The sequence below is a fragment of the Enoplosus armatus genome, chromosome 14 (assembly GCF_043641665.1).
Source record: "Enoplosus armatus isolate fEnoArm2 chromosome 14, fEnoArm2.hap1, whole genome shotgun sequence".
NCBI lineage: Eukaryota > Metazoa > Chordata > Actinopteri > Centrarchiformes > Enoplosidae > Enoplosus > Enoplosus armatus.
Window position 1 is genome coordinate 1299942 of NC_092193.1, and position 11806 is coordinate 1311747.

Genomic DNA, 11806 nt, shown 5'->3' on the forward strand with positions numbered 1-11806 from the left:
CTCGTTGCCTGCAGGTGGCGCAACTTTAAAAGTGCAGCAGCTGTTAGAGTTTTACAGCAAAGTCCTGCCTCTGTTCCACCTGGTTCTCTTTCTTCCTTTTCTGAAAAACTGAAACACTGTAAAATAAGAGTATTTACTGAGATGGACAGTAACATTTAAACAGCTTACCGTTTTAACGAAAGAACTATTATCTTGGCCATGGAAGCACTTTCAAAGCTATAAGGGAACTGAAGTTGTTGAATGCCAACAAATAATCTGTGTTTTGTCTTTAAGTGTATTTCATAATTTGGAGAGAAAGCTCCAGTATTGTTTCAGGAAACGTACTATAAGAAACTGGAAGAAGAGATCTATGTTGTAAGCAATGAAAGCTGAAGGTACAAAAGTGACTCCAGCTGTGTGAAGGTGTTGCAGGTGTGTTGAACTGGTCTGAGAATGAGTAAACGGCCCCCCCTAGTGGAGAATCTGACCCACGAGGTGCTTCACATCTAAAAACCAAAAAACAGCGGACTGAGCAGTCGTTACTCTCTTGGCATACTAAATGCCCAAATATCAAAATGCTAAGGGACATCCCATTTATTGTCCTATTTTTTTTCAAGAATTACACAATACAGTTGGCCAGTGGGAAGAGAAAGAATGACTAATGATTAAGTGCGATTTCTCTGTTGAAAAGACCTCAAAGCTTCATGAGTTTTCTTCTTTTTCTTTGCTCTTGAGGTGCGGTCACATTACCCCTCCATGCAACAAACTGCCCCACAGAAGTGAAAGAGGACACAAGGATCATTGTGCTAAACATGATGATGAAACCTGCTAGAATAGTAATAATAACAATAATAATCTCCTTCATTTCCAAACACAGAGCAGCAGTGTTTCTATTGGCTGACCGCGCACATCCTCACGGTCAGAGTTGGACAAAGGTGAACTGTGCGAGCGTGCACACAACAGGAAGCACGCTTAAATGTGTCTGAAGTGAGACGGAGTGAACGTTTGCAGGTCTGAGGTGTCATGTGACCCTACCCTTTACCGTCACTGGTTCATTAGCCTCGTGTGAAACCTCCCGGCCAAAGATAAACCAGGTTCAAGTTTTGAGTCCAGTTTAAAAACAGTATGTGGATCTGGTATTTGGTAAAGAGAAATCTCCACAGGCCCGTCAGCTTCTGTCCTATGCAAAAAAAATTCTTCACTTCCTTAAAAACTAAAACATACATGTGGAAAAAAATGAATCTGTTCAACCGTGTAGTTTCACAGCAGAGAGGTTGAATGTTACATCTCCACAGAAAACTTCCCCCAGTCTGCTGACACTAGATTAAAATGACAACAGACAAAAAAGACTTTAACTTCTAGTTTGATCTGGTTTTCTCTGCTCTTCTGTTTAGTTCAGCAGACGTCTTTAAAAGCATCTGATCACAGTTTCTCATGAAACATCAGGCAGGTTCCATGTTTAAAGCAGGTTGCCTCAGTTTGTGCCTCCTCTCATGATCAGTGTTTCTTTCAGATTAAAGACTTGTTGCAGTTATTGTTTACATTTATACTCGTTACACACGAGTCGCATACATAAGCAGTTTCTGTCAGAACTACATGGGAGTGAACGCAGGGACACGGATCGATTTTTAATCCTGCAGCTACAAACTACACTGTGTGGCCTAAAGTATGTGGACAGTCCTGTCCTCATACTTTAGCCCTGTGGACAGTCCTGTCCTCATACTTTAGCCCTGTGGACAGCCCTGTGGACAGTCCTGTCCTCATACTTTAGCCCTGTGGACAGCCCTGTGGACAGTCCTGTCCTCATACTTCAGCCCTGTGGACAGCCCTGTCCTCATACTTTAGCCCTGTGGACAGTCCTGTGGACAGTCCTGTCCTCATACTTTAGCCCTGTGGACGACCCTGTGGACAGCCCTGTCCTCATACTTTAGCCCTGTGGACAGTCCTGTGGACAGTCCTGTCCTCATACTTTAGCCCTGTGGACGACCCTGTGGACAGCCCTGTCCTCATACTTTAGCCCTGTGGACAGCCCTGTGGACAGTCCTGTCCTCATACTTTAGCCCTGTGGACAGCCCTGTGGACAGTCCTGTCCTCATACTTTAGCCCTGTGGACAGTCCTGTGGACAGTCCTGTCCTCATACTTTAGCCCTGTGGACGGCCCTGTGGACAGCCCTGTCCTCATACTTTAGCCCTGTGGACAGTCCTGTCCTCATACTTTAGCCCTGTGGACAGCCCTGTGGACAGTCCTGTCCTCATACTTTAGCCCTGTGGACAGTCCTGTCCTCATACTTTAGCCCTGTGGACAGCCCTGTCCTCATACTTTAGCCCTGTGGACAGTCCTGTGGACAGTCCTGTCCTCATACTTTAGCCCTGTGGACAGTCCTGTCCTCATACTTTAGCCCTGTGGACAGCCCTGTGGACAGCCCTGTCCTCATACTTTAGCCCTGTGGACAGTCCTGTCCTCATACTTTAGCCCTGTGGACAGCCCTGTGGACAGTCCTGTCCTCATACTTTAGCCCTGTGGACAGTCCTGTCCTCATACTTTAGCCCTGTGGACAGCCCTGTCCTCATACTTTAGCCCTGTGGACAGCCCTGTGGACAGGTCAATATTCTTGCAGCTAGATAAGAGTGTTTGTCTTCATTAATAAGCTAACTGTAGATTTTATTAAACAGCCTGCTGCTTGTGTCTTGAGTTTCATTTGATTTTATTCTTGGTTTCTGCCTTCCTGAGACTAACACAAACATTCCCAGCCTAAGTTTGCTCTTCGTCAATTGTGTCAAAAGTGTTTTCGACTCTGCACATGGACAAAGAAAGATGTGCACTGATTTTATTTTTGATGAGAAGAGCAGCTTATATTCATGATTCATTCAACCAGAAGTCCCGAAATGTCCAAACGAGATGACGCAAGAGGCTGAACAGTTTCAAGCTGCTTCAGCTTTTGCTAGAAAGTACCTTCTGAAGTTGTGATTTGATGCTTATAAAGACCAATGCAACTGTTTTCCCAGCATCCTTTGTGGCTTTTTTCCCTCCAATGATCCTTTTTGGGAGTTTCATTTGAACCGCAGAAGGTTCAGTGTTCAGCATCAGATGCCTGAGCTGTAAAACTAGTTTAAAGGAATAGTTTTGGGAAGTACACTTATTCTCCTCCTTGCTGAGAGTTAGGCGTTCAAATCGGTACCGTTCTCAGCTTAGCTTAGCTTAGCATAAAGACTGGAAGCAAGAAAAGCTAGCTTTGCTCTGTCCAAAGGTAACAAAACCCCCACCAGCACCTCTGTAGCTCACTGATGAACTCACTGAGGTTTCGCAGGGGGTTATGTACCGGACTATAGACTTCATGCTAAGCTAAGCCAATCAACTGCTAGCAGTAGCTTCATCACAAATAAGTGTATTTCCCAAAATGTTGAACTCTTCCTTTAAAATGACAGGACTGAAAGTCAGTTTATTGTTGCCAACTAACTGTTTTTCCACATCTCCATGTTTCTGTAATGACGTGGTGTTTTTGGAGGAACGGATCGCCCGGCCTTAAAACCTGTTAACTTTACACAAAATCAATATGTTTTACATTGAGCTTCTTTCTGTTTTTCTTTTAACTGTGTTGGTTTGACCTAAAACTCCATTTATTTTAATTTAAATCTTCATGTCTTGAATCTTTTTGTTTTCTGGATTTTGGCGAAAACAAATCTTAGTCTCTGAATGTGAATCAGTCTCTTTGTTTTCGGCTCTCTGAGGTTTATTTTGCCGCTGAGGTGAACAAATGTAAAACTCTTTGCACTTTGTTTGAGAAAAAGAGGGAATGTTAGCGTAGCATGCTCATATTAGCTGCACATGAATCATCATCTGTCGGAGAAGAAACCGGTCGGTCGCTTGGACGAATCAAAAGGAAGAAAAGTTTGCTCAGACGACACTGCTGTAACAGACTTGAAGTTTTTCTTTGTGACTGCTGTACTAATGACATGAATTGTAATCCAGTTGTATAATAGTATATATTGTAGTATATTTGGACCTGTACAGAAACACAGATTGTTCAGTTCCTTCAGTTCTTTTTTTTCCTTTTTGTTAACTTCTCTCTGGTTTGCTAATAAAATATTGATGATACACGGCTTCGACATCGCTGTTTGCATGTGTGATGGATTTTCAACCCCAACAATAAAATCACTTCCTTCACTTGTTTTTGTATTTTGTCGTCACTGACAGATTTTTCTGTTTGTCTTTTATAAAAGAAAAAGAAGCAGTGTCTGTTCATGTTTGTACTTTACATCAGTGTCGACCATTTTCTGAAGCGTGTTTGTGAATGTAAGAGTGACGCTGGTTTCAGTTTATTTGTACAAACATCAACCTGCAGAGAATATTCAAACCACTTGTCTGTTATTGTATGTGTCAAAGAATTGCTGGGCAATAACGTTAAATTATTGTTAATCAAAAATCATATGACGATATGACTTTATCGTGGTCTACAAATTCTCTTTAAATGACTGATGATGATTCTGAGCAAGCAGTCATTAAAAACAGAAAATGAATCACTTTTTCAGTTAATTGATTAATCAGTTCACATGTAAATCAAAACAGTGGAATGTCAATATTATCGCCCAGCTCAAGTTTCAAACCACATTAAATAAATATAATAAAGTAAAAATTACAGCACATGGAATTGTTGGAAAGGCGTTGGAAACTGGATTCATTTAAATACATTTCTATGGAATGATTAATTTGAATACTGATAAGTCTTTTAATTTAGTTTAAATCTGTTCCGGTTCAGGCGGAAATGCTGATCAGGTCACAGAATGTAACGGGTCGCAGAATGCAGCGAAACACCTGAACATTTCAGACATTAAACGGGCTTTCAAACAAACATGGCGGACAAAAAGATCCACTCCGACTCTCAAGCCCGAAGTAAGGCCGCGTCTTTCCTTTTAAAGAAACTGAAGCAGTCAGTCAAACATCTGAGTGCTTTAACTCTGTAAAACTGTTGTGAACATATGAAGGAACACGAGCAACTGCCAACTACAAACCGCAACAACCTGCGGAGGAAACATCTCCACCCTGACTGACAGTTCACCTGCTGTTCTGCTAACGATGCTAGCGATGCTAGCTTACCTGTTCAGCAGACTGTTGGAGACCCCTCAAAGACCACAACCGTGACGTCCTGCTGCAAAATTAATTTCCAGGTATTCATTTTGAATTGTTACTAGTGCTGAAACAGTTAGTCGATTAAGCGACAACAGTTTTGACAATCAATTAATTGTTTAAGTAATGAATGAAGCAACAATTCAACTGTGGTTTCAGCCTTTTCAGGATTTTCAGCTTTTCTCTGATTGATATTAAAACTTGCTTTATATTATTTATTATAAACTTCATCTCTTTAGTTTTGGGACTGTTGGTCGACCAAAACAAGACATGAATACGAGCTCTAGAAACTAGTTCCTGACATTTTAAAGACTGTTAGAATAGTCATTAGGTGCGGCCTTAAATGATGTGCAGTTTAGGATTATACCTAATAAAACCATGATTTATTTAGATGAATGAAATAGTCTTCTACTGAACGGTCGGTTGAATTGAGTTACTGTTAAATGTCGACATTTCACATCAGGCTTTGGTCTGAAAGTCCCTTAAAGATCCCCTCCAGACATGTTTTAAGACGTATAAGAATACTCTGCTTGGAATAATAATAGGTTGTGTCTGATGGTTTGTCCAAACATTGAATCTATTTTTCATTTCAGAGGTTGGACACAAGATGTTTCCTCCTCCACTGTCGGTGTCTGTGACCTGCAGGCCTCAAGTCTCCATCACACCTGTGTAAAGTATAATTACAGTTACAGTTATAATTGGACCCTGACTGGCTCCAAACTAGTTGTGGTGTCATAAACTCTGCAGGTGTTAAAGTGTTCCCAACTTTCCTCCTTCAGCAGATAAATGTGAAAACAACATGAGTCTGAACATGAGATTTATTGACAAGAAGAAAAACTTATTGTAACTGTGTGAGTTTGCGGTTGTCTTCCACTGGAGGGCGCTGTAACACTGAGATAAAACACATAACGGCTTCTGATACTGAGCTGTTTAAGTCTCCGTTAGATTACAGAGATGAGTGTCATTCAACATTATGACACACTAAGTCCAACATTTGACTTTGTGCTTCATAATTAGATCCTGCTCCATAATCGTGACTTCATATCAGAATATTTCTGTCTGCTAACTTCGTTGCTTACTGTTGGTCCCATTTCCCACTTGTCCATGTTTCATCTGTCAGTCATGAATCTGATCAGCATTAGGACCCAGAGCAGAGCAGCTGTCACAGTCCGTGCCTTAAATATAGCAGCGGTGTGTGTGGATCGGAGTAGTTGGGGGTCACGAGGAGACCTGAACAGACCGGATCAACCTGAAGGCTCCGTCCTCCGTCTGCAGGACCGAACAGGAAACACTGTCCTCTAAAAACCCACAGAGAGAGTTTCTCTGAAGAGGCTGAAGATCAGCTGACGGCTGCATGTGAGTCAGTCTGTCCTTGTGAGGGGGTGAGGCGTTCACTGACCTCTGTTTCTGTAGGTTCACTGTAGCTCTGTCTTTATAGAGGGAGGAACGTGTCTTTGTCATTCATTATCGCTGTATATTTATTATTATTTATTTATTTTTATTTAATCCTGTTGTTTATTTCTTTGTGTGTTTGTAGAGAGAATAGAAAGAACTGGAGCTTCAACTGACAGTTGTGCTTTTTTATCGATTAATCTAAATGTCGGACCAGTTTGAATTTTGCGATAATCAACCAATAATAATGGCCTGACCGAGTGTAGTGTAGTATAAGCACAGAGGTTTAAAATGCTATGAGACAGGAAGTTATTTTATCTTTCATCGTGACGATCGAGAGGTCAACACCTGGATGATGTCACACTGCGTTAATAAGTACCCACAAAATGAAACCATAGATAAAAACAACATAAGACATAAGTCGATCAATAATTGTATTATTGAACTGTCTCAGCATTAGATACATAATGCTGTAAATAAGCCTCTGATGTCAGCTTATTAGCTGGCATTCTCACACGCTTGTCTCTCTGACCAGGTGGCAGATACCTGCCTGTCTCAGTGCCTGAGTAAGGAAGCCTGCGAGGGTCAGTTCTCCAGGATGCTGGAGCTGTGTAAAGTCACCAAGGCTCTGTTCATCAGTAACGCCCGTTCAGCCTGCAGCGACGAGCTCATCCAGCAGGAGGCGGTGACGCTTTGCATCAACGTGTCCAAGCAGCAGCCGTTCCCCTCAGCCGGCGTCAAGAAGCTGCAGATCCCCGTCTACGACGACCCCAACGAGGACCTGTACAGCCACTTCGACCGCTGCGCAGACGCCATCCAGAAGGAGGCGAACCGCGGAGGACGCAGCGTCGTCTACTGCAAGAACGGACGCAGCCGCTCCGCCACCATCTGCATCGCCTACCTCATGAAACACCGCCAGCTGACGCTGACGGACGCAGTGCAGGTGCGTGAGATGGACGTAGCTTTAGCTGCAAATCACACCAACTGTAACTGGTAGTAATCCACGAGGGGTTTGAGGTGGTGTTTCCTCCATCACTGTCTCATTGTTGTCTCTATGACGACGCCTGGGAGTCCACTGTGTCTCTTCTGTCTGACTGACCGAAGCAACAAAGGTCAGCTGTGTTTAAATCCTCCTCTAGCATCACGGCTGTTGCTATGGTTACCTGCAGGCTCCAGCCGTTAGGAGGTCACAGTTCAAAGGTGGTTTCACCAGGACGCTTCTTTATTAATCCCAGTGAGAAAATACTTTGTTTTCAGGAGCCAAAGTCACAGAACGTACGAAACAAACGGAACAAACAGAAACTACAGTAACAAAAACTGAGGCGGAACTGAAGGCCACTCTCTGTTGTACTCTTACACTCTGTAGTGGTGACGCAGGCTGATGGACTCTGATGCTCAATGTGTTTTTCTATGTGGGTCCTGATCTTGATCCGAGTACTTTAAAATGGATTATCTGCTGATTCCGAGTCCGATCCGAGATCCGATACTTAAATTGACCTAAATGTGGATTTAAATATGTATCTGACACTGAAGGTCCTGATTCAAACTATTGCGTTTATAAGCTTAAATTATTGATTAAGTTAAACTGGAGAATGTGACTGGGAGAAGTGGTCTCTGTGACGAGCTTCAACAACCTGCTGATTCTGGTTTAATGAGCTGCAGTTTTTATCAGGGGACCATGTGAAGGTGTCTCACTGTTCTCTGATCTGCTGTCCAAAGCAGATTCACGCTGCTGTTCAAAGGGCAGAAATATCACAGTGTGCTGAAACCGAAGCTCGTACTGAAGCCAAGGTGCCCTCGAGCAGCACGGTGACAGAGGAGCTGCTGGGTGAAAAGAAGTGAGCAGTCTGTCCACGTCTGCCTGCATCAGTGTGCTTCATTGTGTCTGAGCTTCTGTTGTCTAATAATGTCTTATTTAGTCCATACTTCTGTCAGCATTCATATTTCATGGCCTTGTGTGTTTTGATCTTATGTTCTGTTTTTAGACGACAGAGGAATCAGCCTCTTGGTTTAACTCTAATGTTTATTAATGTCCCTGTTTAATAAATAAAATGTTATCTAAACTTCATCAGGAGTTTAATAACATTCATTAACACACATTAATAACTCAACACTCGCTGCTGTTTCTTCTCCCAGAAGGTGAAGACGGCTCGTCATGTGATCGATCCGAACCCCGGCTTCCTGTCTCAGCTGCAGAGATACGAACAGGAGCTGAAGAAGAGACGAGGAGACACAGACTGACGGACGGACAGCTGGACGCCTGTGTGAAAACAGCCAACAGGGGAACGACTTCCTCTTCATCATCATCGTTTCTGAATGAAGGATCTCGAATGTCTGAATCGCCTTCAGAATGAACTTCAAGGAAAACCCCACCAGACATGAAGGTCCAAGTAAATTCACTTCTTTTAATGTGTCCAAAATGTAAAACGACATGATATAAAAATAGATTAGACTTTATTGTTCCTGAAGAGAAAGTAGACTAAATGAAATACATCAATATTAAAAGAATAAGAGAAGCTGAGACTATAACATTAACTCGAATGTGTACTAAACATTAGTGCGATAATATACATAAGAACAGCAAATATAGTTACAAAGTGCTTAAACAGCAAAAAAAGACAAATAGAAACCAGATAAATGAAATAAAATAATATCGTATAATATAGTTCTAGTTAAATAGGTTTTATCTGATGGTAAAATAATGTAAACAGTAGTTTATTCTACAGTTTTGGCGCCATGACAGTAAACGCAACATGTAGACTTAAAAACTGTGACAAGAGCTTTTTCTCACCGGTTTACCTCTCAACACTAACAAGCAACTATAATCAGCTTCAGTAGCAGAGAAGGAAGAAACATTCAGTGCATCGCAATCATTAAAGGAAAACACGACGACCTGACTTAATTAGCTGAGCGGAGAGTTTCTGTATCTGACACCAAGAGGGACGATGCAACAGAGCGCTGCAGGAACCCACAGAACTTTGTTACTTCCCGTTCCCTCGACTCAAAGTCAAACTCATTTTCAGGTTTTAGGACTCATTCCTGCGGCACTCAGCAGCACAGTTAGCATACATTAGCATTAGCAGGTATCTAAAGTCTTTGGGATTGCTCAGGTGGAAATCACTCAGACATCCTCGAAGTATCTCTGTTAGTTCAGGAGCAGCGAAGTCGTACAACAGAAGTGCATCCAAGCTGTCAGAATACGTGAAGCTGAATAAATACAATGGTACGTTTGGTAACCGCTGTCAAAATGACGTCTGATAAAAACAGTTGAAACTCCTCATCAGGTCGGAGAATATGTTGTTATTATTATGAAATACGACAGCTTTAATTAATGTTACCACCTGAAAGTGAGCAGAGCAGCAGAAGATATGAACTGTTTGACAGAAAACAGCTGATCGCATTCAGATAAACAAGCAGACAACAGCACGTTAACCAGAGAACACACTGACTTTTCACTGAATTAATATTCATTAACTGCGGCTGCTGCAGTTGAACCAGACGCTGCGACCTGAATGTGTTCTGTTGATCTTCCCTAATATAAAGACTGAGGACGGGTACAAGCAGAGCACAGATTTATGAGCGTCGGACCTTAAAGAATTTTCTGATGTCCGTCAGCACAAATCTGTTAAACATCAACTTTTCTTTGCAAGGCCACAGAATTTACTTGAATTTAGTTCTTTTGTTTCAGTGGCGTGTATATTGTGCTGTACCTCTGTATAAAACATTGTGATTGCAGCTCCACCTTCTACCTCTAGATGGAAGCACTTCCATAGGAAGTAATGCAGTACATTAAACGCTCAAAGAGCCTCTGCAGGCGTGAAGATGAGTCTGATCTGAGCCATGAAAAGTCTCCTCAAAGAAACAAGAAAAACATTTAAAGTTCTGGCTCTGAGATTTAAATAAAAACCAGTTTAGGAACATAAACCTCTGCTGATAGATTTTACAGTTTCAGAAAACCTTCACTTTTTATTATATGAACCGACTGAAGTATTCAGATCCTTTACTTAAGTAAAAGTACTAATACCATTGTGTATCGGCAGAAGACGTGTTCATGCAGCAGTAAAATGTTCCCTGTCAGTGTTTCTGTTCTCTCTGATGTTTCAGAGCTCATGTGAAGTACTTTATATACTGTTGGGTACTTTCATCTCCAGCGACGCATCATATTCTATAAGATCAGCATGTGTTTGTAGTGTCGCCGTCCTGTCAACTTTTCCTGTTTCCAGCTGATCCGAGGAGGCTTTAAATACTTTACTTAGCTGAAGGAGGAGGAGGAGGAGGAGGATGTTCTCAACACATGAAGGAACTCTTCATCCTTCACTTCATCACTAACATTGTAATCTGAAAAGTAATTAAACTGTCAACTGACAAATAGTGAAAGATAAAAGTAAAAGATGTAGTCAAGTACAAGTACCTTGAATATGTACTTGGTTAGGTTCCACCGCTGTAACCTGATGACCAGACCTCACCTGTATTCTGACACCTCAGACAGGACGTTGTCTCACTGATCACAGGTCAGTTTCACTGGACTCCTTCAGTGTCAGAAAGTCAAACGGAGATGATGTTACACGGCAGGTTTCCACTTTCACTCTCACCTCTGTAGTCTGCCACGTCTGTTTTGTTGAACGTAAACCTTTTAACATTTGTGTTCATCGAAGGCCTTTGTTGACATCGCATCATTAGCTCCGCCCGTACGGGTTGGTTTTCATATTGAAATGTCCCTCAACAGTTTCCGCTGACTGCTGATGACGCGTCAAATAAAAACAAGTACTGCAGGTTTAAGGTTCGGTACCTTTAGAAATAGTAGTTTGGATTTCTTTCATGTAGTTCTTGTAACATTACTTATCATTAAGTATCAGGTCTGTAACAAGGAAACGTGATGACAGGAGTAGTGCAATAAAAATGCAGAGCTTTACACTGCATTTCAACATTTATGTTGCACTACCTTTATTATAAAAAGCACAACAACCAGCCAGTGTACGTCTTTGTGTCGTCACCTGAAACCAAGTTTTAAAATATAGTGATGCTACTTCTTCAAAGAGCAGAAACATCGGGATTTAACAGGTATTCGTTTTATTTTAAATTCAACGTACTGTAAATGCAAATGTCTTAAACTGCACTGGACTAAGAAACTAAAACAGCTCAGGTTAAAATAGTAAGAAACATTATTGCTAATGTAGGAATGTAATCATCACTGCAGGATAAAGTAAAATGTACCCGAACAGAGAATAATATCAGGAAGATATTTGTACAAAGACTAACCTTGTGTTGACTGTCTGCTCACTTTTCACTGCTTTTATCGCAGATTGTATT

At 41.7% G+C, this 11806-nt stretch overlaps 1 protein-coding gene across 1 annotated transcript; it reads left to right on the plus strand.

The window, feature by feature from the left end:
* The first annotated feature begins 7094 nt into the window (after positions 1-7094).
* dusp28 (dual specificity phosphatase 28) lies at positions 7095-8763 on the plus strand. Its single transcript, XM_070919657.1, has 2 exons — positions 7095-7439; positions 8633-8763. Exons 1-2 carry the CDS (start codon positions 7095-7097, stop codon positions 8735-8737), a joined length of 450 nt encoding a protein of 149 aa, XP_070775758.1. The 3' UTR covers positions 8738-8763.
* The last annotated feature ends 3043 nt before the right edge of the window (positions 8764-11806 follow it).